General features: G+C 41.5%; 1 protein-coding gene across 2 annotated transcripts in view; it reads left to right on the top strand.

Annotated features, from left to right (window-relative positions):
- The window catches only part of TAF2 (TATA-box binding protein associated factor 2), a 316921-nt gene that overhangs the window by 215670 nt on the left and 75059 nt on the right, over window positions 1-26192 (top strand). For both annotated transcript variants that reach the window (XM_029591949.1, XM_029591950.1), the window contains one exon: window positions 12023-12216. In XM_029591949.1, coding sequence (XP_029447809.1) covers window positions 12023-12216 — 194 coding nt within the window. The remainder of the gene's footprint in view (window positions 1-12022; window positions 12217-26192) is intronic.

Here is a 26192-nt window from a genome sequence, read left to right as displayed (position 1 = left end):
GAGGCTTATTCTGGACTTGTGGAAACTAAACAATTTGGTTCAGGATGAATTTTCACCAGACCAATTCTTCCTTTGAGCCGAAGGATTGGGTATAGGTTCTGAATCTGAAAGACGCTTAAGCATACATCCCTATTCACACAGTCCATTGGAATTTCCTCAGGTTGTGGTGAAGGATGCCCAGTACCAGTACTAGGTGCTCGACTGGCCTCTCTGCAACTGTACAGCTGTTTACAAAATTCCTTGTAGTGACACAGCTTTGTTGGCAGAAACTCTGGAGTTTCCTATATCTGGACAATTGACCGATGGCAGGTTCTTTCTTGTCAGAAGTTCTGGAGTCCCTCGAGAAGATCATACAGCTCCTCCAGTCCCTGGGTTTCCTGGGCAACTTTGCCAAGTCAAACTTGGTTCCAGCTCAAATAATTCATTTCATAAGGGCCTGGATATTGCTTTAGAAGAAAGTGTTTTTTCCCATCAAAAAGGCCTGGTATGATCTTTCCTTAAACAGGACTGTGTGTCAGCAAGTTTGATCCTAATCCTTCTTGGACATCTCTCTGGTGCATGTGGTTACTCAGACTCATCTGCAGTCATAGGGCCTTCATTGGGGCCTCTGAAGCTAATGGCTGTGTCGACCATTATGCCACCAAATATCTATGACCCGTGGAATAAGAGCATCCCTTCAGTGGTGGATGAATCCGGTCATTCTAAAGATGAGTTTATCTTGCTGTGCATTCCACCACATAAAGTGACTCTGTCTACCAATAGCTCCACCAAAGGATGGAGGTGCATACCAATATGGTATGGACCTAAGGATCATGGTCCCCATCTTCAAACCAACTACATGGAGATGCAAGCCATCTGCTATGCTCTAATGGCTTTTTGTCACCTTTTGGGAAAGAGAATCTTCTCACAGACAACCAAGTGGCTAAGCTCTACATAAACAAGCAGAGAGTTATGGGATCTTATGCCCTCTGACAGTAGTCCTTCCAAATCTGTTCATGGGCAGCACATCACAATGCCCATCTTCAGATAACCTACCTTCTGGGATCCAGGACACATAGGCAGACCTCCTCATTAGAGTGTGACATCTGCACGAGTAGTCCCTCAAATTATGGAATTGCGGACAAATTGTTAATTCTCTGGGGAAGCATGGCGATCGATCTGTTCACTTCAACAGATAACAGAAAGGTTGAGAAATTTTGATCAGATCCAGATGCTTTGGTGCTAGTCTGGAGTGTCAGTCTATTCTATTCATATGCACCAAATCCTGAAATTGCTAGGACTTTTCAGAACATCCTTCTAGATAAGGTGAGGATAATCCTCATAGCAGCAGCCTAGCCATGGCAAGGGTGGTACTCATATCTTGTCTGTCTGTCAACTCAGTCTCCAGTTCCATTGGCAACATCAACTATCAACACGCAAGAGAAAGGTAAGCATTGTCATCCAAACCTATCATTGCCAGCCCTCACAGCGTGAATGTTGACCACGCATTAGTTTACTCCTTACTCCTTCCCAAAGAGATAGAATATGTTCCTATTTCCACCAGGAAACTTTCAATCACAAGATCCTACTGTTTCAAATGGAAGAGGTTCTTGGCTAGGGGTAGGAAAACCCAGCTAGGTCTCTGCTTCTGTGGCCAGATAGACTTGCTTCAGTATCTCTTCTGCCTCTTGTCCTCAGGCCTTAGCATCTCTTGTCAAAGTTCATATCGGTGCTATTGCAGTGTGTATCTCCAGCAGGTGAAAGGGACTCCAATTTCTTTTCACCACTTGGTATCAAAATTCATGAAAGGCTGCAGCATTCCTCTGGTTAGTAATCCTCCAATGCTTTGGGACCTAAATCTAATCCTAACTCAACTCTTGAAACCTCCTTTCGAACCTCTCAAGTCAGTGGATTTGAAGTCCTCATGTTGTTTCTCAAGGTTATCACTTTGGCATGAAGAATACATGAACTACAGGCTCTGGTTTCATATTCGCCATGCCTTCAGTTTTTTCATAATAAGCTGCTTCTACGAACTCACACCAAGTCCCTTCTGAAAGTGGAGTCTGTGTTGCACATTAATCAAGCTATTGTGCTATCTACATTCTTTCCAAACCCGCATGCACACAAAGAACGGGCTGGATGCTGCTTGTACTGTAAGAGAGCCATGGTGTTTTATGTAAAGTGGACTCAGTCTCACTGTTAAACTCCTTAACTATTCATGTCCATTTGATCCCAATAGATTGGGAAGGGCAGTTGCTAAACAAACTCTATCTAATTGGCTAGTGCACTGTTATGCGTTGACTGGATTACAGATTATAGACTCTGTCAAGGCTAATCAAGTGAAGGCCATGGTGATTTCAGTGGCTTTTCTCAGAGCCACATCTGTTGAAGACATTTTGCAAAGTTATTTAGTCATCTCTTCACACCTTCACATTCCACTACTGCCTGGATAGCATGTACAAGGGATTGGGTGCTCTCCATCGCTGGACCTATGCACTGGAACTCACTCCCAACCCACCTCAGGCTTGAACCTTGCATCACCAAATTTAGAGCCCAGCTCAAAACCTGGCTATTCAAACAAGCCTTTCCCCAACACCCGTGATGAATATTGAATTGTGATGGATCATGACCTGAATTTGACTATGAACTTGTTCTTATGACATTATAGTTCACTTGTTAATTGTTCCTATGCTTCTCTGCTCGCCTATTGGTTTTTTGTACCCCCTACCCTTCCCCTGTTACTTGTAATTTCCGTTGCTTTTGTTCCATGTAAACCGAGGTGATGTTTCGACTAACATCGGTATAGAAGACTCTTTAAATAAATAAATAAATAAATAAAAGCAAGCAGTTCTGTGCAGACTGTTCACCCAGTAGTCCACTTTCCATCTGGTGGGGCAAGGTTCACTTAATACCTTCCTGCTTTCCTGAAGAGATGACTACCTCACTAAAGCTTAAGCTCTAGAAGAGACTGAGGGATGAGAATCCAACAAGGCAGTGTGTGCATGTGGTAACTCTCATGCATGCTCCATAGTCTTTACTGAGCTCTGAGAGCTGGCACTGTGTTGTCACTGTTGGATGACATCACCCAGACATTACGGCTTATTCATCATGATGTCTACAGACAATCTTGCTTACAGGTAAGCAAATGTTTTCCTTCTTTTCATTGAATATTTTTGACTTGGTTTGGTAGAATTGTTTTAATGTTTAATTTAAAATGTTTTGGTATTTGTTTTTGATGTATTCAGCCTCTTCTTGGGTCCTGTTTCTCACTAACATCTGAGTAGCAACAAGGGCACTGGGCAATTCAAGGTGGTGAAAACTGGGTTTGAACTTTTTACTAACACTAGATGATATTGCTTGAAAGGAATTTCTGGTCTACTGACTGGTCAATAGATCATCTGATAAATCTTTCTAATCTTCCTTCCTGCTTGCTTGCTTGCTTCTTGACCCTGTTCCTTCTTTAAAGTGTTATTACCTAATTTTTTTCTTTGCTCATTCTCATAACCCCTAATTATTTTTGTTTCATATTCTGCTTGCAGCTTCTTTTCTTCTTTCTTCCAAAATTAAAATTACATTTCCATGGTACAGTGTACCAGTCTACAGGGTTAATGACTGTCCTTCAGACCAGGCCAACAATTCCTACCACTTGAAAACACTAGAAGTCTAATGTGTCACTTGTATCTTGCCTACTTTTCTGCCTCAGTTAATTTGTTGGTTACCTGTGGAGACAGACTACTCATTCTTTAACAATTATCTAAAGAAAAGGAAAACATCCTTTTAAAATCTCTGTCTTGGATACACAGAGGATTCAGAGGGATAATGTCTGTGGCAGGGGTGTTTACTCTCATACTGCAAGCCTTGTTATTAAAATTTACAGCTGGCACTTTTCATGCTTGAAAGACCCGAGTCAGCAGGCAAATGGCAGGGTATGTGGCAGTGTAGCAGGGGGGTAGTCTTTATCTCATTAAATGTGTTTATTCTTTAACATCAAGTCATATTTAACAAGAATGAATAGAAAAAAACCTGTAATACTTGGTGAAACAGAAGAAGTAGCAGCTATATCAGCAAAATATGTCATGTCATATTCCACTAAGCCAAAAACAGTATGGGCCAGATTTTCAAAAGTGACGCTTAGCCCCAATCACTCAATGCCATAAAACTTTATGCCATAAAACCTGGTTGTATACATGTGAATGGGCTTTTGAAAATTGCCTGGGAGTTATGTGCAGTAGGTACATGTGTAACGTACAAACACAAGAAAGAGGCGTTCTGGGGAGTAGAATTAAGGACAGCGATATAATTTTACACACAAACTTTTGATTTTTGGAAGTACGTGCGTAAATGTATGTGCATGCATTTATACCTGCTCTGGAGGAGGTGTAAATGTCCCCATGCAAGTGTGGCAGGTTTTCTAAACATTTAACTAGAGATAATACTAAATATCATCAGAACACTGTAATTGTTTTTATTTCTTTTCTGTGCTTTGCAATTCTTTCATTTTACCACTTTTTGTTACCATTGGCAAGCATACAAATTGTTATATCATACAATTTCTTGAATCTGAATCACTTTCAAATCAGTAGCTTTCTAACATATTGAACCTCACATAAGAAATTGCCATACTGGGTCAGACCAAGGGTCCATCAAGCCCAGCATCCTGTCTCCAACAATGGCCAATCCAGGCTACAAGTACCTGGCAAGTCACCAAACACTAAGTAGATCTTATGCTACTGATGCCAGTAATAGCAGTGAAGAGAATTCACTATTACAAATCACTCTACACAATTTCAGCTAGCAATTTCAATTGTCAGAAATATTGTTAAAAAAATAAACGTTACATGGTAACTATTGAGGTCAGGGAAAGATCTGGAGGACCAGGTCAGATCTGCAAAACATAACCCACAGATCGTATCAAACAACCCACTGAAAAGTTTAGCTGCCACTTGAGTAAATGTCCACAGGACCACATTGCTTATATATGAATAATCTGCATGGGAGATTTTTCAGAAGTAAACCTTTTCTAAGATCTCATCATAAATGTCATCATCTAAAGCAGTGGTTCCCAACCCTGTCCTGGGAACCCCCCAGCCAGTCAGGTTTTCAGGATCTCCACAATGAATATGCATGAGAGAACATTTGCATGAACTGCCTCCATAACATGCAAATTTTCTCTCATGCATATTCATTGTGGATATCATGAAAACCTGGCTGGCTGGGGGGGTCCCTAGGTCAGGGTTGGGAACCCACTGATCTAAAGTATGCAAAATGAAACACTGATAAGCTTGAATCTCTTCGAAACATACACACCCTCCCTCCCTCACCACCCCATCCATTTTATGGCTTCCTGATATTCAGTCACCACCTCTCCTTCCCATCGCCACCCCCTGCCCCCTTGTACAGTTCCTACCCCACCCCGCCTCCCCTGTGCGCTTCATCCCCCACCCCCGCGCTACCCCCCACTTTGTCGTCTCTTGTATATAATTAATTTATGTCCAACCTGGTTAACCACATGTAATCTCATTTAATAACTGTGGCGCCCGTTGGCTCTACAGTAAAGTTGTCACCTTTTAACTTCCTATCCTTCCTCCATCTATCATTGTAATTTCCTTTCTCAGTTGTCTGTAAACCGACATGATGTGTTTTTTTTTTACGAATGCCGGTATATAAAAGTTATAAATAAATAAATAAATAAATAAGTGCTTTTCCATATTAGGTGCTACAACCCAGGAAAGAGATCTAGGTGTCATAGTGGATAACACATTGAAATCGTCGGTTCAGTGTGCTGCGGCAGTCAAAAAAGCAAACAGAATGTTGGGAATTATTAGAAAGGGAATGGTGAATAAAACGGAAAATGTCATAATGCCTCTGTATCGCTCCATGGTGAGACCGCACCTTGAATACTGTGTACAATTCTGGTCGCCGCATCTCAAAAAAGATATAGTTGCAATGGAGAAGGTACAGAGAAGGGCAACCAAAATGATAAAGGGGATGGAACAGCTCCCCTATGAGGAAAGGCTGAAGAGGTTAGGGCTTTTCAGCTTGGAGAAGAGACGGCTGAGGGGGGATATCATAGAGGTCTTTAAGATCATGAGAGGTCTAGAACGAGTAGATGTGACTCGGTTATTTACACTTTCGAATAATAGAAGGACTAGGGGGCATTCCATGAAGTTAGCAAGTAGCACATTTAAGACTAATCGGAGAAAATTCTTTTTCACTCAACGCACAATAAATCTCTGGAATTTGTTGCCAGAGGATGTGGTTAGTGCAGTTAGTGTAGCTGGGTTCAAAAAAGGTTTGGATAAGTTCTTGGAAGAGAAGTCCATTAACTGCTATTAATCAAGTTTACTTAGGGAATAGCCACTGCTATTAATTGTATCAGTGCATCAGTAGCATGGGATCTTCTAGGTGTTTGGGTAATTGCCAGGTTCTTGTGGCCTGGTTTGGCCTCTGTTGGAAACAGGATGCTGGACTTGATGGACCCTTGGTCTGACCCAGCATGGCAATTTCTTATGTTCTTATGTTCTTACCCTCAGTGGTGGGGAACAACGAATTTAAATGACCTTTCTACATGGATAAACTGGTGTTTACCCCCACACAAAGTTTTTAAAATTGACCCCTGTTCAGTCTGCTTTTCTTTTATGCTTTATTATTTTCTTTTATGATTTTTACAAACACATGCAGAAAATAAGTCACTAAATAATTTACATTTTAGAAAAACAATAGCTGCTTTTAAAGAGCTCCATCTTTGTCTGTGTGTTCCCCTAAATAACTTTTGTGTTTAATATCTCATCCTCCCTGGACTAGGGTGGTCCTCTCTCCCTCCTTTTCTCGCTACCTCTGTCCAGCATGATTCCTGGGGGTCCTCTCCTCCTATCCCTGCTAGGCTGTCATCCACTCACTTCCCCTACCTAACTAGGTCAATCATGGATGCCTGTCTCCCACTTTATCCTCCATGTCTTCCTTCATTCCTTCTCCCCTCTGTCTTTCCCCTCATACTGTGAACCCCAGTCTTATTTGCTCTTTTCTTCCTTTGAGCCATTCTTACTTTTCTGGTGTAGCTCCCTCTTCCCTCTCTCTGTCAGGCCAGTAGCAGAGCACGTGGCACTAGAGGGAAACGTTTGCCACCACTGTGATAACCCAGCCTTCCTCTCCTTTCCTCGGTGTGCAGCCGAGGTTACAAAAGGTCTTACAGCCGCAAACTGCCCCTCTCTTCCCCACATCCTCACAGTGCAGCAGTGGGGTTTATGATTCTCGGGGGCTGCAATTGGTCCCTCTTTTTCCCACCTCTGCTAAACATGTGGCAGTGCGGTTTGAGGCTTCTAATGGGTACAAATGGCCCCCCTCTCTGTCCCTCTTCCTCCTTGTCCGTGACAATGTGAGGTGAAGTTTCGGGGCCATAATAGGCCCCCAATCTCACCCTCTTGGCTTGTGGCAGCAACTCAGCTAATCACAGGTAGCAGCAGCCCAGCCCATTTTCTCCCCAGTTAAACTTTCTTGGATCCCTTCTCATGGACCCTAGGTTGGGAAATTCCGGCAGAGAAGTAATAGAAACAATATGTGGAAAAAGTAGACCAGGAAAAAAGGAAACATGGATAACCTCTGAAATACTAAATAAAATGTCAATGAGGAAGAATCTTAAACAGTTGATAGAGAAGAACAACAAAGAGGGAAATTTAAAAAGTTTGTAGAGGCAAAAGAAAGATACGTTCAATGAAAATGTGAAAATGTCCAAGAAATATACAGACATCATAGTTTCTTACTGTTTAAAAGATTAGAAAATGTGAACTATAAGAAATGTAGTGCAAAATTAGGCATGAAAGATAAGGAACATAATTTACTAGCAGCATAGGACGTAATTAAAGAAAGATGGGAAGAACTCTATAATGACCCTTGGTGCTCTTCCATCATGAGTAGATGAGCATACAAGATCCCCTTACTTGTCCAAATATCCAGCCTTCTATGTCCTCGTAGCCTTTCTGAATGGTAACCTTTCACTTCCAACCTGGCCAATTTCTGGGGTGTTGTAGATTTATTTGCAGAATTACAAATGTAACTGTCATTGGGAGCATCATTGTATTTCTGTATATAGCAATCAGGGCACTATTCTGATGGTTCATTGGCGTTGGTTCCTCACAGACTGTCATATCTCCTTTGCAGAATCTGGTATCATGTTTAGGACACTCTTTTTCTTGAAATTGGACAGTAGACTAGGTTTTAAGAAAACAAAGTCTTAACATTTTAAAAAGGCAAAAACTTTTAGGTTCCCCATAGAAATAGACCTTAATAGCCCCCAAATCTTGTATTTTTAAACATCTGTTATCTTCATCAAGCTATCATTTCAAACCATGTTATTGGTTTTCACGTAAATATTTAGATTTTTGGTGAGCTAAGATGGTATTGCTTTTCAGCTTACAGTAAATGTATTGATTCAGTGATGAATATAAATGTTATATACATTTCCCTTTGCCTCAGCTCCACATCAGACTGCATGCATCTTGTCACAGATGAGACTTGTCCCCTGTATAACTGTCTGTGAGCATCCCGAGATGCATATGTATGCAAAGAACATAAAGTTCGCTTCTCTGAGATTGGGTAAACACTTTAGACCTTTTCAGCAGGACATGCAGCTGATCCTGTTTCCAGTAGGTGAATCATCCTTATTGGAAGGACATTTGTATGATTTTGTTTTACATGATTTGCTGCCAGGAAATTATTTTCCTGGGCTTAGTAGGAGTATCTCTGCCTCATTCATACACTAATAGCTTTCTGCTTCTGGAAATATGGGCTGTTACAGCCATTTGAACTAACTGGAACTCTTCTTGAGCTATAATTGCTAGCAGACGTTTTGTCTTACCAACAAAGCATTGTTTTGGTGTCAGAGGATTAGAAAAATTAATAAAGAACAGTATTTTAGATTGTTTATTATTCTTGCATTTCTAACTATATGTGCAGTGCTTTTCTGCTTTCTGTACTTTTTTGTCCCTTTACCTTTTCTGATATTCAGTGAAGGAATTTTGTCTGAAAGGTCATTTATTGTACTGAAATCTTTTGAAAATTGTATTTATGGTGCTAAAATATTGACAATCTATGGTTTAAAAATTCATTTGAAGCCTTGTAAATTGTCTTCTAGCTGTGAAGACAACACTTCATTGACCACACTGACACTTCAGCTCCCTACTTGAGGCATTTTATTTATTTAATTCATGATTTTTAGATTCTGCTGATGACGACATAATGTGCTGAGCAGATTCCAATACATACATAAATCATCATTAAAACAAACCACCGGGGCACACAAACTACTGAATTAACAAGTAAGAATCTGGGAAAATAAAAAAGCTTTTAGCACCTTCCTAAAATGGACATAATCTGTGCAAATGTGCAACTGTTCTGGCATCTCATTCCATCTTTGTAGGCCAATTACAGAAAAAGCTCAAGAGTGCGTAGACTGCAAACAGGCGCACTTCAGAGAGGGTACTTGTGGTAAATGTTTACCTGAAGACCACAGTTTTTCAGGGGTAAATATAGATTGAGCAATTCTGCCAGGCAAGCCGATTTTACCTAAAACAAATGCTTTGAATACTAAGCAAAGCAACGTAAACTGTACTCTATATCTAATTGGCAGCCAGTTAAATTATGATTGATGAAAGAGTATTTTCCTAAGTGTTTTGTCCAGCAGCATCCTCACTGACTCAATTGAGGAAAATAGCCCAAGGAACTGAAGCAATGTGACTACCTGTTAGTTCCCCATTAAAATGAGGTGGACATTCTATGTTTTCTAAGTAATATTTGCCTGGGTGGCTGGCAGCCATGAGAATTGTTTGGTAACTTCCTTGCTTGGTATAGAGTTAGTATATCTCATATGTCACCTAGGTAGGATTTTAGAGAATGCTGGGAAGGAGCCAATATAAGTGAGATTGGAGAGTTAGAGTATATGGCAATAAATGAAGATATAGACATAATGGGTATATTGGAGATACAATTTTTTTTTAGTCCCTGGTCATATAATGGTCCAGTTGATTCCCTCACAGGTATCTTGCTTTTGATCTACTTGAAAAGGATTTTATTAGTTTTTGCTTCCTTGGCAAGTTTCTCCTCAAATTGTATTTGTTATGACCGTCGGTCGCAGACGGCTGCAACTGCGTCTGCTCACGTCCTGCACCGTCCTGCTTCCCTCTCTGGGACTGCTCGCGGCGCGGGCTAGGCTCTTCTGCCGCGTTCCCCATGGCTCCTCGTGGCGGTCGAGATGCCGCCGCCACCCACGCCAACTCTGAGCCTTCCTAGGCACGCGCACACCACCGGGCCCTCTTTTGAAGTCTCTTCAGCGGGAACCTCGGGGGCGTCCCTGATTGATGTCATTGGATCAGGGTTCTTAAGCTCCACCTTCGCCCTCAGCTAGCCGACTTGGCAACAAGTTCCATTACTACTCTATGAGCTCCTGTGTCCGTGATCCTGTAGTGATGCTACCGGACCTTCCTGGACTCTGGACCCTGCCTGGTACCCGCTCCTCAGGGGCCAGCGTGTTCGCTCTACAGGGACTTGGTCTCCTAGCCTCTCCTGCTCCTCGGGCTGGCACTGAGCCTTCCAGAAGTCCTATCTTGCCGGCTCCCTCTGAGAACGCCTTCACCACTTGGAAGTTCTATCTCAGTGCTTCCCCACTCCTCGGGGCAGTGCCTACGATCTATACAGAGACTATCAATGCTTCCCCGCTCCTTAGGGTAGTGCCTATGTTCTACACTTGAGACTGTCGGTGCTTCCCCACTCCTCGGGGCAGTACCCTTGATTCTACCACTTGTCACTGCCGGTATCTCCCGCCCCTTGGGCTGGTCTATGTCATCATCTGAAGACCTGATTCAGGCTATCCTGTGGAACTCTTTGCCTGATTCTTTACGTCTCCTACCTTCATCTCAACAATTTAAGAAAGCATTAAAAACTCACCTATTCCAGAAAGCATTTAACTCCTTGATCAGACCCAACCATAACCAAGTTTTTCTCTTCCCTATTAATCAACTGACACCCATCCATCTTTAACTACTCTCCTCTCATATTACATTTTTTAGAAGGCACTATGTTTAGCATTCTTGTATCTTTGTTTGTTTATTTTATGTTTTTTGAACTATGTTTTATATTACCGTATTTGTTTTTACTGTTAAATTTTTAAGTTTTTATCTCTAGATTATGTATGGTTTATTTTTGTTAACCGTTTTGATTAATCTCCCGATTGTAAAAGCGGTATTCAAACATTTTAAAATAAATAAATAGAAAAACAGACACTCAATTGTCGGAACCCACTGACAGCCACCTCTACGCTAATAAGGAGGCGCTAGGGATGTGCTAGCACCTCCTTATTAGTGCGACCCTTCATTTAAATGAAGAATCGCGTGCCCAGGAGAGGTAGCTGGGTGCGAGTTGGGAGAGTGGGCGCTCAACATGGAGCGCCCACTCTCCCACGATTCTTACTGTATCGGCCTGAATGTTAGTCACATCCAGTACTCAGTGCATACTTTCCCCATTTCACTTGGCCTGAGGATAAAGCAGAGGCTGGAAGGACTCAAAGACAGGCAAGATGAGGAGGTGCTGTGTGCAATTTATGCTGCAGAAAGTGTATCCCAGCTATCCATGCCCAGAATGCTCTCCATTAATTACCACATTCCAGGGTTCATGCTGTAGCTAGGAAGAGGCATGCATGATTACACATGTTCTCAGAAAGAAGTTCCTACAACTTTAACAGCCACCACTGATGTCTCTTGTTGCTGCAAGATGCTGAGAGTGGAGCCCAGGTGCTGGCCTGGATCTGCACATGGTGACTTTTCCATAGCCCACCTGATCAGGACTGAAGATACATTGGTTGGGAAACATTAACTTAGGAACTCATTGCACACAATTGTAAAATCACATTTACTTTCTATAAATTCAATTGTGCAATAAAGGTTTATTTTATTCTTTAAAAATGAGGTTATATTTTAAGATTTATTTAAATGTTTTAACAGATTAACCATCTTGTTTGTTTCATACCCCATCAGCAATTCTTCTGTGAATTCAGTTTTCAGACAATTACTACCGTGCAGAATTGATAGATGCCCTAGCAAACTCTGTGACCCCTGCTGTAAGCGTTAACAATGAAATCCGGACGCTTGAGAACTTGAATCCAGATGTCCGCCTCATTCTTGAGGAAATCACGCGGTTTCTGAATATGGAAAAACTTCTTCCCAGTTACAGGCACACGATAACAGTCAGGTATGTTTCATACATGCACATATTCATTTGTGGGGGGGGGAGGGCGTATAGAATTATATGTTATTTGCAATGTATTTAGCAGTTTTTACCCCACCTATTTCGCAGTGAATTTTCAAAGGGAAAGCATGGCTGCATACTTTGCATCTTCGATTTATGAGGATAGTTTGATAATATTAACTGCATGCAATGTTACACTCTCCTGACCTAAATACACCTACAAAAATGCCTCTCTTTAGCCTGGGTAAAAGCATGCATGCTGTGGAAGCCCACCCTGAGGAGGTAAATTTTCAGATAGGCAAGTTTGCCCAGGTAAATCGTCAATCCATTTAATTATCCTGTGGACATTTATTTCACCAAAGACTGTAAGACAAAGAAACAAGCAGAGGTGAGTTGTGATTAAAAATAGTTAAGTTTGTAGAACCAGATGCCAAAGGACCTGGGCTTCAGAGGTTGCCAGTGCAAAAAATAATTCTTAAAGTTGTTCCTCTTCATCCACCCAGACCAATCCAAATGCATGGGTTATGCCTCCCACCAGCAGATGGAGGCAGAGATTAACAGGCTGACATCATCCTGCATAGGCTGCTGTGGTGACCTCAACCTGTCAGTATTCTCTGTCTCCAGCAGATGGTACTCAAGCATCCCATGTTGTGATCTGAGGGCCTGGTTAAGCCTGGTGAAGAAGATAGAAATGTGGATGACAACTCCTGAGGTGAAAGTCTTGCACAGCCAATGGACCTATGGGGCTTTCAATTGGAACGGGTACACATATTTAGATCCTCAGGGCTCAGCTTATGACTTCTGATGCACCCATACAATTTTGCTTGCCTTTCTCTGGACTACCTCTAGCCTCTCTATGTCCTTTTTGAGTTCCAGCCTCCAGAACGGAACACAGTATACTAGGTTGCTGCACATCAGCTCTTCACCAACTATCACATACCACTCCTGTAGATTTCTGCACCCCTAAGTGCAATTTAACACCGTGGCAGCAAGACGGAGCACTGAAGTCTTCCCCCTGCCCCCCCCCCCCGGAACGAGGAGGGATTCGCCAACGGCCCGCCCACCAACAAGAACACTGCAACGGCGACAACAGGGCCTACAGGGTGTGTGGCCTGCCTGGCCTTCTCTGCTAGCCACCATCAACCGGAACCGGCAGCAGCGAGGTGGAGGACACACTGGAGAGCTCCCCGCTCCCCCCCCTTGTAATGAGGAGGGAGTCATCAACGTCATGTCAGCTGCCTGCCCACAGCCCGACCACTGCCCACCCACCAACCAGAACACCGTGGCGGCGATGCCAAAGGCACTTGCGCCATGAGGGGCACACGAAGGAGCACAAGAAAGGAGCTTGCCCCTTTGTGCCCCCGTTCATGCAGACCCGAAATGCTTTATTCCACTGAACTCTGAACATAATTGCGAAAATCATGAATCAGATGTGCTTCATTGAGCCTTTGCTAGGACAGGGTAGACAATGGAGAGCTATGGAGTACCCCAAGAAAGAAGCAAAACTTGGTCTTTCCTACAATAAGTACTAACTCTTCCGCTATCTCCTCCTGCTTAATTATTACTCTACTTCTATTAAATGTTCAGTGTCTGTCAAAAAAATCCCCTTGATCAATGACCTGCTAGAGGATCTACACCCCACTATTTTTTGTATCTCTGACACCTGGCTGAATGACAAAGATAATGTTCTCTTAAACCAAATTTCCCACCCTAATTATGAGATATTTCATTTTCCTAGATGTAAACAAAAAGGTGTGGGTTTATTAATAATAATTTAAAAAGAACTTAAGCTAGTACCTCCCTATGAAGTGTCAATTCTAAAATCTCCTCAGCTAAACATAGGACTAGTCTGTTGTCCTCCAGGTACACTACAAAAAGATTGCTCACCACTGATTAAATTATTCGTTAAGGTGTTCCCATCACCAGAATTTACCTTAATTGTAGGAGACTTTAACCTCCATGTAGATAAAGCACCAAAAACCACAGCCTGTGAAACGTTCCAGAGACAATGGAAGCTTTGAGATGTCCCAATTTGTTTCCAAAGCTACTTATAAAGCGGACATATTCTAGATCTAATATTGCCATTTCTGGTAACTGTCTATTCAATATTTCTCACACTAGTTTACCCTGTCTGACCACCAATTAATAAAGGTGGAAATAACTTTCCTCATCCCAACTCATAAAAGTATAGATAATAATTGTACTTTTACCTTCAGGAGGAGTATCCTAGTGGTTAGAGCGGAGGGCTATGAACCAGGAGACCAGGGTTCGAGTCCTGCTGTCACTCCTTGTGATCTTGGGCAAGTCACTTTACCTTCCATTGCCTCAGGTACAAACCTAGATTGTAAGCCCTCTGGGGATAGAGAAATACCTACAGTACCTGAATGTAAACTGTTGTACAACTGTTATCTTGTCAACAAAATATTCCAGTGTACAATTGCTTGATCAGCTTCCTGTCTCTAACAGATCATAAACAAAAAAAAGATTGCTATGCTAAAAAGAGTCACGGGGTAATAATTCTAAAATGCTCTTTGATGTTAAACATTTCATTAAGGACCTGTCATCCTCCATCTCAAGAAACTAACGTCTCAAAGGCTGTTTGCAATGAATATGCCACATCCTTTTTAGACAAAATCAATTGGGTAAGAAATCAGTTCCCTCTCTGTTCTCCCACAAAAACACCTGATGTTTCACATGGCCTGGTTAAGTGGTCCACATTTGACAGAGTAACTAATCTTGAAATCAGTCAAATCATTGCTAAAATTAAGCCTGCTACTCACCCATATGACCCAATCCCAGCCAATTCCTTGAAACAAGTACACTGTGTTATCACTCCAACAATCACAACCTTAATCATTCTGTTTCAGAAGGAATTGTACCACATGGGTTAAAACAAGCTGTGATAAAGCTGATCCCTAAAAATCAAACTGGAAGAATTGACTATTGGGACAACTATCAACTGGTATCCAATTTGCCTTTTCTATCTAAAATACTTGGAAAAAGCAGTATTATCCCAGCTTGTAAATCATTTGGAAGATCAAGATATTCTGTTCCCAAATCAATTAGGAAACATTGTTCATCTGAGACATTTCTCCTCTCTTTAACAGACTCTGTGTTACAAGGGTTTGATGCTGATGAATCCTATCAGCTTGTGCTAATCGATTTAACATCCGCCTTTGATACTGTGGGCCATACGCTGTTGTGCCAGCAGTTGAACAACATTGGAATTGAAGGCAGTCTTCTCAAATGGTTCTCTTCCTTTTTATCTAATAGAACATTCCAAGTCAAATTGGGCAATTTGCATATCTGATACTTTCCATATTGATACAGGTGTCCCTCAATGCTCAGCGCTCTCGGCAACCCTATTCAATATTTATATGATCCTGCTGTGCACTACTGGCGGATTTAGGAATTACAATCTTCCTGTGTGCTGACAACATACAGTTTTACATTCCATTCTCCAAATCAGTAGAAAATACAGTATCGACACTTTCAACCTATATGAAAGCAATACAGCAGGAACTATCGCAACTTAAACTAACATTAAACCCAAAAAAGACTGAAATCATCTAGTTAAGTAGAAACTCTTCAATAGCTAAACCACTGGCTCTATACCCTAGGTAATTTCCAAATTACTCCCTCAAATCAAGTACGAGATTTAGGTATCCAGCTAGATACCTTACTATGAAAAACCACATCAACAAATTAATTAATACAGGTTATGCCAAGTTGTGTATATTACATTAGTTGAAACCTTTATTAACTTTTGAAGACTTCAGAAATGAATTGCAAACTCTAATTTTCTCAAACGTAGACTACTGTAACTCTGTATTTCTCGGTCTTCCCGCATGCCTCTTAAAACCATTACAAATACTACAAAATGCCTCAGCAAGGCTCTTGTTAGGATCCAGGAAATTCAATCACATTATCCTTCGCTGATTTCACTACACTGGCTGCCATTACAATCTCGAATCTATTTTAAAGTATTAACACTATTATTCAAAATCATTCATTCTAGTAACACAGATATGATAGGTGTAATATTACAACCATACACACCATCATAGAGATCCCAAAATAAAAGACTACTGACTGTTTCAACAATATGGTACACACACCTGACGCATGTAAGAGATCGTGTGTTTTCCGTAGCAGGCCCTAAATTTTGAAATTCTTTACCTGAAATGCTGTGTTTGATACCAGATAGAAAGAGATTTAAATGTGAACTGAAAACATGGCTATTCAAAAATGCATACAACCTAACTTAAAACATCAGAATGTAGAGATCTACAATAAAAAGGACAAGAGATACTAATTGATGCATGAAAAACAAATTATCGAGAGATTGTAAGAATCTCAATACAACTTATTGAGATTTTTACAATTAATATGTATTTGAACAATTCAATCGATAGGTGTTAATGCCTGTTTATGAATACTTCCTATATAACCCATCACTATTTTCTGATTTATACCTATGAATGTCATTATTATAAACCGTTGTGATCTTTACATGGAATGACGGTATATAAAATGTCTAAATAAATAAATATTGTTTCTAGGACAGGATTGTGTTTGTCTCAGCACATTCAAAAAAGTTCCTTAGAATGTGGGGGCGATGATCCTGGAGGATGTAGCTCAACTAACAGCATGGGCAGAAGCCTCAGATGAATTGGTCTGGGCTTCGGCTAGGAGTATGACTTCCATTGTAGCTGCCCGTTGTTTGCTATGGCTACGAAACTGATCAGCAGTTTCAATTTCCAAGGCAGGGTGGACCAAACATTCCATCTAGAGACATCTTCTTTTTGGAGAAGATTTAGAAAACCTGGTAAAAGCATGAGAGGAATTGAAAGTCCCTAGATTGCCCTAAGACAAGCCTAAGAGGATATAGTGACTAGCTCCACCTTGGCACCACTTTAGGGATTCCAGTTGGGGGAAGCCGGGGAGGTTGGCATATGGTTAGTAGTCTAGACCCCAGTCCTCTTGGAACTCTAAGAAGGGAAATAAGGATGGAGTCTTGGGGCGGTCCAGAAGTTCCGCCCCAAGTAGTAGCCTCCCACACCTTTAGTTCCACTAAAGGTGTGGGAGGCTACTTTCTAGTACAAAGGCTAGGTGGGCAGTTGTTAGCCTTTTAAAAACATTTCTATTGAATTTTATTTATTTATTTTAAAACATTTCTAACCCACACTCTACATTTTTTGCACAAGGTGGCTTAGAATCTGGAAGGAGTCAAGTGGTCCATCAATTAGTTGGAAGCCAGAATGATAGAGAAGGCATTCCTTTTAGTTTGCTTCCATTCTTCAGGATCTGGCAATCAGGATCTTGGTAGCCAATGCTATGATTGTGGCATATGTGGTTCCCTGACGCAAGATTAGTCTATGTTTAGTCTGAGCAGAGAAGCATGTAAAAGGGCTCTTTGCCACTTTTATAGCAGGAGTAGAGAATGTACAAATGACCTTTCTCAGTTGCAACAGGCTGGACTTCAGACGCCTCGGGAAGTTGGGGGAAGGGTCCAGGATGGGGGTTGGGATGAGGGGTTCCTAGTTTGCATTGTGGAGGGGGCGATGGGAGAGCCAGGCCTCTGTCATAGATTTTAATCTGAGGAAGGGTTTTGTTGGTGGGGAGGGGATGGCTCGCAGCATTCCCAGGATACTTTCATTATTGTGAGATGTGGGGGGGGGGGGGGGGATGCAAGGCCCAATAGGGCATCTTTACTGTTTGGTGGGGAGAGAGAGGAAATCGCGCCATAGGCTCCTTTAGTTCTTCCCCCGCCCCCAAAAAGTGCTATTTACCCAGATATCTTTTGAAGATATCCAGATAAATGGCAAGTTATCCAGCCACAGAAGGCCGGATAACTTAAAAACCTAAACAGCTGTATTCAAACATAGCCGGTTATGTTTTTAAGTTATCCGGCTACATGTAGCCAGATAACCTGTCCTGCTGGATACACCTGCTTAAAGTTATCTTCAGAGTGTCTAATGCATTGTTTGCAAATAAGGTAATTATATATATTTATTTTACTTGTCTGAAGTATTACTGTATATACCCTTGAAGCATGATGATGCTGAAACATCTTGCCGAGTTTTTGGTCAAGATTTATTTTTATGGATAAAGGCCGTTTTTAACAGATATATGTGGATTTTTAAGTAGCTTTTTTTTCAGGATATAAATATAATTATTTATTATTTTTATTTATCCATTAACTCTTTCTTTGTACCATTCTTTTGAGGTACCATTGCAGTATTTTTGCCTCTTTTCCTTTGGCTTTATTTTTTAAACAGAGCAACATAGACTCAAAAGCTTTGGGCTCGCCTGGTGATTGGTAAGTGCTGTGCATTACCATGTGGTTCGATATCCCAGACCGAGTCTTTCACTCCCCGGGTCAGCCAAGGCTGCAGATGCTGCGGAGGTAGTGTTCACAGCCCTAGTTACATGGGACTTTGTAGAACTCCGAGGAAAGAGCAGTTGATTTCACCTTTTTTTTTTCATGTTGCAGCTATCTGCTCTGGGACTGTGAACTCGAGAGGCTCCTAGTAGCCATTTATCTTGGATTTTCAATAAGCTTGTAAAACTGAGTAAGAGCTCAGACCTTGGCATGTGTAGACTTTGTTTTATTAGTTTCTGACTGGTTACAATGTGGAAAGCTGCTCTTGGAATCCCAACAGAGGGAGCAGGGATTATGGGCTTCTCCCTGCTGCATGTGCCTTGATGGGCGGACTGGGTGGAGCACCTCTTTCCCTTTCCACAAATTACACTTAAATAAATAGGAAAAGATAACTATTACTCTGCTGTGTCTTCTTCCAGGCTATGCTACTGCCATTTGCTGGGATGAGACAGGCAGCAGTTAAGAATGTTGAAGTTCCTTTTTTCTTTTCTCCCTTCTTCCCCAGTGCCAATCTACTGGGCAGACTCATTTCATCCTTTCTGTATTCCTTTAGAGCATTTGTTGTTACTTTTTTCTTTTTAACTTTTGATTTATTTTGCTGGCTCTCTTGCTGCTCCTGGTGACTCATACTACTGCTGTGCTGAGCAAACTGTGAGGCAGGTGCGTCCTACTTCGGGTGTATTCCTCTGAGAAATGCAACTGAGCAGGAGCAGCTCTCTGCCAGCTCCTCAACCTCTGCAGCTACTGTTTTGTATTCTTTTGTGTGCTTCATGTTTCTGTCTCACCCCCCCCCCCCCCCCCCCCAATCTGAAGTGTTAGGAAAATGTGTATGTTGAGGGTGGGAGAAGCCTCAGAAACTTCCATTCTGGCCAGTTCAGTGGCAGTGTCATGTGGAGGGATCTGAGTTTGATTGCTGACTCAGGTGTTATGCTCCCTGGGTTGGCCAGAGCTAGGGACACTACACAGGTAGTGTTCATAGCCACTGGGGGAGGTGGGTGGGGGAGGATGGAGTCATAGTCATTGCACCAATGGCGATGCTCAGTGGTTGGATTTAGGGCCCATAATTGCAGGCCCCTGCCCGAGGACTGTTGCTGCATTGACCAGGCTAAAGTAAGGTAGGAGGGGATATAAAATAGCAGCAAAAATTCCCCAGTTGCAAATGCAAGGTTTATGGCACCAGATCTGCCCCTGATTCTATTTGAGCTGGAAGGCCAAACAAGCAGCAGGAAACTGCTGGGTTAAACAAATAGAAACACACCCCCACCCCCCCCATTCCCTTTCCTAATACATGTGGGCAAGTGCATAGTGCTCTCTATTCTATCACACCCCCTTCCCTTCACCACTTTAGTAGGACCTTTGGCTCTCACATGTTTCTGAAATCATTTGGCTAAGTAGAAACTCATCGATAGTTAAACCACTTGCCCTAGACCTGGGTAATTTTCAAATTAATCCCTCAAATCAATTATGGGATTTGGGTATACAGCTAGATGAGAACTTCACAATGAAAATGCACATAACTGAATTAATAAAGGTTACGCCGAGTTGCGTATTCTACATCGGTTGAAACCATTATTAACTTTTGAGGACTTCCGTACTGTATTGCAAACTCTAATCTTCTCACACCTTGACTACTGTAACTCCTTACTACTAGGTCTTCCAGCAAGCTACTTAAAACCACTACAAGTATTACAAAATGCTGCAGCATAAATATTATTAGGAACCAGGAAATATGATCACATGACACCCTCGCTGATGTCACTACATTGGTTACCAGTACACTCAAGAATCTGCTATAAAATATTATTGTTAATTTTCAACACCATACATTTCAATAACTCCAGCTTATTAGGAGTGACACTACAACCTTACAATCCTCAGCGAACATTAAGATCTCAAAATAAAAGACGACAGACTATTCCCACAATACGGAGCACAAATCTGACGCAAATAAGATATTGAGTGTTTTCCTAGCAGGTCCAAAGCTCTGGTATTCTCTCCCTGAGACGTTACATATTTTGCCAGATAGAAAGAGATTTAAATGTAAATTAAAAACATGGCTATTCAAAAAAGCATATAATTTAACTTAAAAACATCAGAATATACAGAACCACAAAGACTAGGACAAAAGACAATAATTGAATCATGAAGAATAAATCAAACGAGAGAATGTGAGATTCTCAAAACAACCCACTGACTAAGATGTGAAAACTATCATTTTGTTTTAATTATCTGTACTCTTTGCCATATGTACTAGATCAATTTTAATATGTACTAGAACATTTAACTTGATAGATATTAATGGCCGCCTATGAATACCACCCCTGTAACCAATCTTTGTTGGTCTGTTTGTTGAGTTATAACTATGAATGTCACTTTGTAAACCTTTGTGATCTTCTCATGGAACAACAGTATATAAAATGTCTAAATAAATAAATAAATGTTTCTTAGCAATTTCTTGGGGAATTTTAGTTCCCTGGAAGCATATTTCAGCTGGAAGTCTTTGTTTGATGCCCCAGCCTTGGGAAAGGGGCAGTATGCTCTCCTCCACAATTTAAGGAGTCAGACCATATCATAGTTAGGGAAGTCTGGACTGATGACTAAATTTCATTACCCATCAGGAGTATTCACTCTCAGCATGAACATAATATCTTCACTGATGTTTACTGTGCTGTTCGTACCTCTGACCGTGCATGTAAAACTGCCCCCCGCCCCCCAAAAAAAAAACGTAGGCCACCACCAAAACCTCACCCTGAGTTCAGAATGGCCCCTCTTACAGTGGTATAAAAAGTTGACTAATATGTGTGCCTCCCCAGAGGCACTTTCTTTCTCGCTCTCTCCCATCTCCCTGCCCGAAATGGGATTTGGGATATTTATGGCAAATCCCATTTCAGCAGTAACGCATAGCTATTGCAGGCATAATGCCAGGAAAAAAGATATAGTTATTTCAGGCGTTAAAACCTGCAATAGTGTGCATTACGCTATCACACGCAACGCTAAGCACCCCTCATTTTAATTAACTCCGCCCAGTTGGGGAAAATTTTAAAATTTGCATACACATCTTCCAATGCTTTATTTATCACATGCGTTATGCCATTATCGCGGGCATTAGGGCCCTAACACCCTTGATAACGCCATAACTCGATTTGATAAATGACCCTCTTAGATAGATAAGTAATAATATTCAAACCAGCTAAGTTAGAGCTGCTCAGTAGCAGGTTGAAAGTTACACAGATAAGACTTATTAGGCCAACTAGCGATTTATTCGGGGATATTCAGCAGCATAACTGTGCTGCTGAATATGCCATGCTAATTAGCTGGATAAGTCTTATCTGGCTAACTTATAGGGTCATTTATCAAAATGCTATAAGGCGTTTTCGCATGTGTTAAGGGCTTATCGCATGCGAAAAGCGCCATTAAAGTATGCAAAAACGCCTTTAACGCATGCGATAGCACCATAACGTATGGTGCAATGCAAATCAGAAAAAGAGGCGTTAGGGGCGGAGTGGGCTGGGTTTACCGTTTTGTGAAGCCCTATTGCACGGCTTTAATGCCGATTTTAGCTACACATTTTTCAGTAGTATTAAGCCGTGCTATAGGTTGCGTTAAGGCTTTATCACTTTTTGTGATGTGTTCTCAAATGCCGGTTTTAGTAGTTTTGAAGCTCCTGGAGGGGGAGAGGGAGGGAGGGAGAGAGAAAGAGACTAGCCATAATGCCCTAACACTAGATATGTATTTATATCAACTGGTTTAAGTCCTTCCTCTGCAACAGGAAATTCAAGGTCAGAACAAATAACAAGGAATCTCAACCTATCAGCTCATCACTTGGAGTTCCACAAGGGTCATCGCTTTCCCCTACACTGTTCAATATCTATCTCCTCCCCCTCTGCCAGCTTCTCTCAAATCTAAAAGTTACTCACTTTATCTACGCGGATGATGTCCAGATTCTTATTCCAGTCACCGAATCTCTGACAAAAACCCTCGACTTCTGGAACAGTTGCCTACATTCCATCAACCTCCTATTATCCAGCCTAAACTTAGTTCTTAATACTTCTAAAACTGAACTCTTACTCATCTCGCAGAATGATAATAATTTGGCCCTCAGCAACCTACTGGCTGCTAACTCGACTTCCATCACACATGTGAGGGACCTCGGAGTCACGCTCGACAACAGGCTAAATCTCAAAACATTTATCAACAATAAAACAAAGGAAGGTTTCTATAAACTGCAAATTCTAAAAAAGCTTAAACCCCTCCTGCACACTCATGACTTCCGCTCGGAAGTTTGTATTTTAAAATCGACTACTGCAATTCTCTCCTACTCGGCCTTCCTGCTTCCACCACAAAACCCTTACAGATGCTGCAGAACTCTACCGCAAGGATTCTGACGAATACCAAAAGAAATGAACATATTTCTCCGGTTCTAAAGAGCTTACACTGGCTCCCTGTCAAATTCAGAATCATTCACAAAGCTCTAATGCTGATACATAAGTCTATCCACATGCAAACCCCACTGGATATCTTCCCGCTTCGACTTCACAGGTCTGCCAGACCTATAAGATCAGCACACTAAGGCACACTCCATGCTCCTCCTGCCAAAACTGCACTCAGAAAACGCGCCCTCTCCACAGCCGGGCCCACACAATGGAATTCTCTACCACCTGATCTGCGCCTAGAAACCTGCCAAAAGACATTCAAGAAAAAGCTTAAGACTTGGCTCTTCAGCCAAGCGTTTCCCTGAAGAACTGAAGCACGCCATAAGACTCTTTACACTTCACCACATTATTTAACACAGTTATCGTTGCTGTTACCTTAATGTTATTATTGTTATTACTCTTTCTCCACCTCTATCCTTGTTTGTGACCAGGTTAAAGTCCCCTTGTTTATTGTACTTCCAACTACAGTTATATGTAAACCGACGAGATATGATTTTCATGAGCATCGGTATATTAAAACTCGTAAATAAATAAATATCTCCATGGGAGGCCCACCTAGTAACTCGAGGTGAGGTTTAGGTATTAGTGTAGGGATTAGGGGCCACTTTGACATTCAAAGTAAGACGTACGAACAGAACAGTGCTCTTTTGTGAAGGTTTGATGACCTTCGGAGTGAGGAAACTCACTCAAAGATGAGATTTGTGCAGTGTTCTCTCAACTTAGCTTGATGGACTCTCTACCTGGGTAACATCAAGCTTGGTTGAGAGAACATTGCACAAATCTCATCTTTGAGTGAGTTTACTCACTCACTCATCAAATCTTCACAAGAGAGCACTGATCTGTTCGTACGTCTCACTTTGAATGTCAAAGTGGCCCCTAACCCCTACACTAATACCTAAACCTCACCTCGAGTTACTAGGTGGGCCTCCCATAGAGATATAAATACCTATCTAGTGTTAGGGCATTATGGCTAGTGTCTCTCTCTCTCTCTCACTCTCCCTCTCCCTGATAGTAAACATGGTCCCCCCAGTGGTTGTATGTAGGAAACACCACAATTCTGGCACTTATCTCAAAGTGTGAAAAAGTTATCACAATTTGCGGTAACTTAGCACTTCGCATAGGTATTAACGCAAATTGCAATAAACTGCCTATTACCATAAAACATGCCCCCTTTTCTATCACATGCGATATTTAGTGCATTTTGATAAATCCAGGCCTTAGTTAACTGGCTGTGTTTAAATATCTATCCCTTAATTTAAACATTTATAGATTGTATTTATGAATATAATTTAACCAAAGTGGTGTATAAACCAAAAATATATCAGTTCAGAGTAAACTACGTCAATACAAAATGAAACAGAAACCAGCACATGAATATCTAATAAAACAATTGTGTAACAAAAACAGCATAATATTAATCATAAACACATCTAGAATCAAATAGTTTTGCGTTGTTTCCCTAGTCTGCCCTCAATGCAGCTAAAAATATACGTACAGTGGAAGCTGGTGCATACTTTAGCTGAGCAGAGTAGATTGCTCTAAAAATTCTTTCTGTGCATTTTGAATTGGCTGTAGCTTGCAAGAGTGCCTGTATGATGTCACTAAAAGCAGCTGATTCGGCATTGTAAATCACAGATGGCCTGTTGTAGCACTGCCATTTAGATTCAGAGCTGTACTTTTAAGTACTTATACATGGTATAAATATATTGATACACACTTTGAAGATTAAATCTTAGAAATAAATTACTAGAGCAATATACTTCTACATTCAAAATCATAGAATTACCAAACTAAACATTAAAGGCGGATACCATTAATCATATGAGTTTTACTCTTTGAATGTAGAGGAAATCCCAAAAGTCTGTTATTTAGCTTTTTCTATCCCTTAGAAATAAATCATAACAAGTGGTTCTGCTTGAAATGTCTGCTACTTCCACTGAATCAAATTTCCTAAATGTGATCAAAGCTTTTTTCATGCATTTGTTGTGAATACCACAGATTTATTCTGCTTTCTAATGTGGGAACCCTGCAGGGTGTGGGCTTGGGCCACCAGAGTTGTGGTCATTATAGCACAACCCACAAACCCTCAAGTGTTTTATTCTATGTTATAGGACAAAACATGCCAGGCCCAACATTTGCTTTGCTGTTAAACTGTTTTTCTTCTGTTTTATGTGTTTTAATATGGGACCAATTCATTGCATTTATACTGGTGTAGGTCTGTTCCATTGAAGCACCTTGTTAAACTAGAAAAGGAAGGGTTGGCTAATTAGATTTTTTTTGCATAACATGTTTTGTGGCATAAATTTTGCATGAGATGTGTGGGCATCAGTTGTCTCATTTTGAAGGCAGCATTTCTTCTGTCTAGTGGTTTGAAATGTACTTTTCTATTGAATGATAAAACAGATTTGCAAGTGACTTAATCAGCAGTTGTTTTGATGAGGTAAAGTCACATGGGCCTTTATACTTATCTGCTTTCTTGATTTTGCTTCACCTTATTATCGGCCCGATTCAGTAAAATGCGTGGGAGAGCCGGCGCTCCGAGGCGCGCACCCACTCTCCCGATGCTCGCCCAGGCCACTCTCCTGGGCGCGCGATTCTGTAATCAAATGAGGGCCTGTGGTAAAAAGGAGGTGCTAGGGATACTAGCGCATCCCTAGCGCCTCCTTATTGGCAGAAGTGGCGGCTGACAGTGGGTTTGACAGCCGATGCTGTCAGTGGGTTGTCAAACCCACTGACAGCCACGGGTTCGGAAAAGGGACGCCGGCAAAATTGAGCGTCTGTTTTCCAACCCATGGGCCGCGGGCAGATTTTTATTTTTATTTTTTTTTAATTTTTGGGGCCTTTTTTCTGCTTTTCTGTACACTTTCCTGGTGCCGGCCGAAATTAACTCCTGCCTTTGGGCAGGCATTAATTTCTGAGAGTAAAATGTGCAGCTTGGCTGCACATTTTACTTTATGTATCGCACGGGACTAACTAATAGGCTCATCAACATGCATTTTCATGTTGAGGGTGCTATTAGTTTCGGGGGGGAGGGGGGGTTGGACGTGTGTTTTTCACGTGCGTTTTTCACGTGCTATTACCCCTTACTGTATAAGGGGTAATAATAGCGTGTGGAAAACGCGCGTCCAAACGGGGACTAATGGTGCGCTCGGTCTGAGCAC

This window comes from Rhinatrema bivittatum, chromosome 2 (assembly GCF_901001135.1).
Source record: "Rhinatrema bivittatum chromosome 2, aRhiBiv1.1, whole genome shotgun sequence".
Taxonomy (NCBI): domain Eukaryota; kingdom Metazoa; phylum Chordata; class Amphibia; order Gymnophiona; family Rhinatrematidae; genus Rhinatrema; species Rhinatrema bivittatum.
Note: the sequence above shows the minus strand (reverse complement) of the source record. Positions and strands in the feature narration are given on the sequence as shown.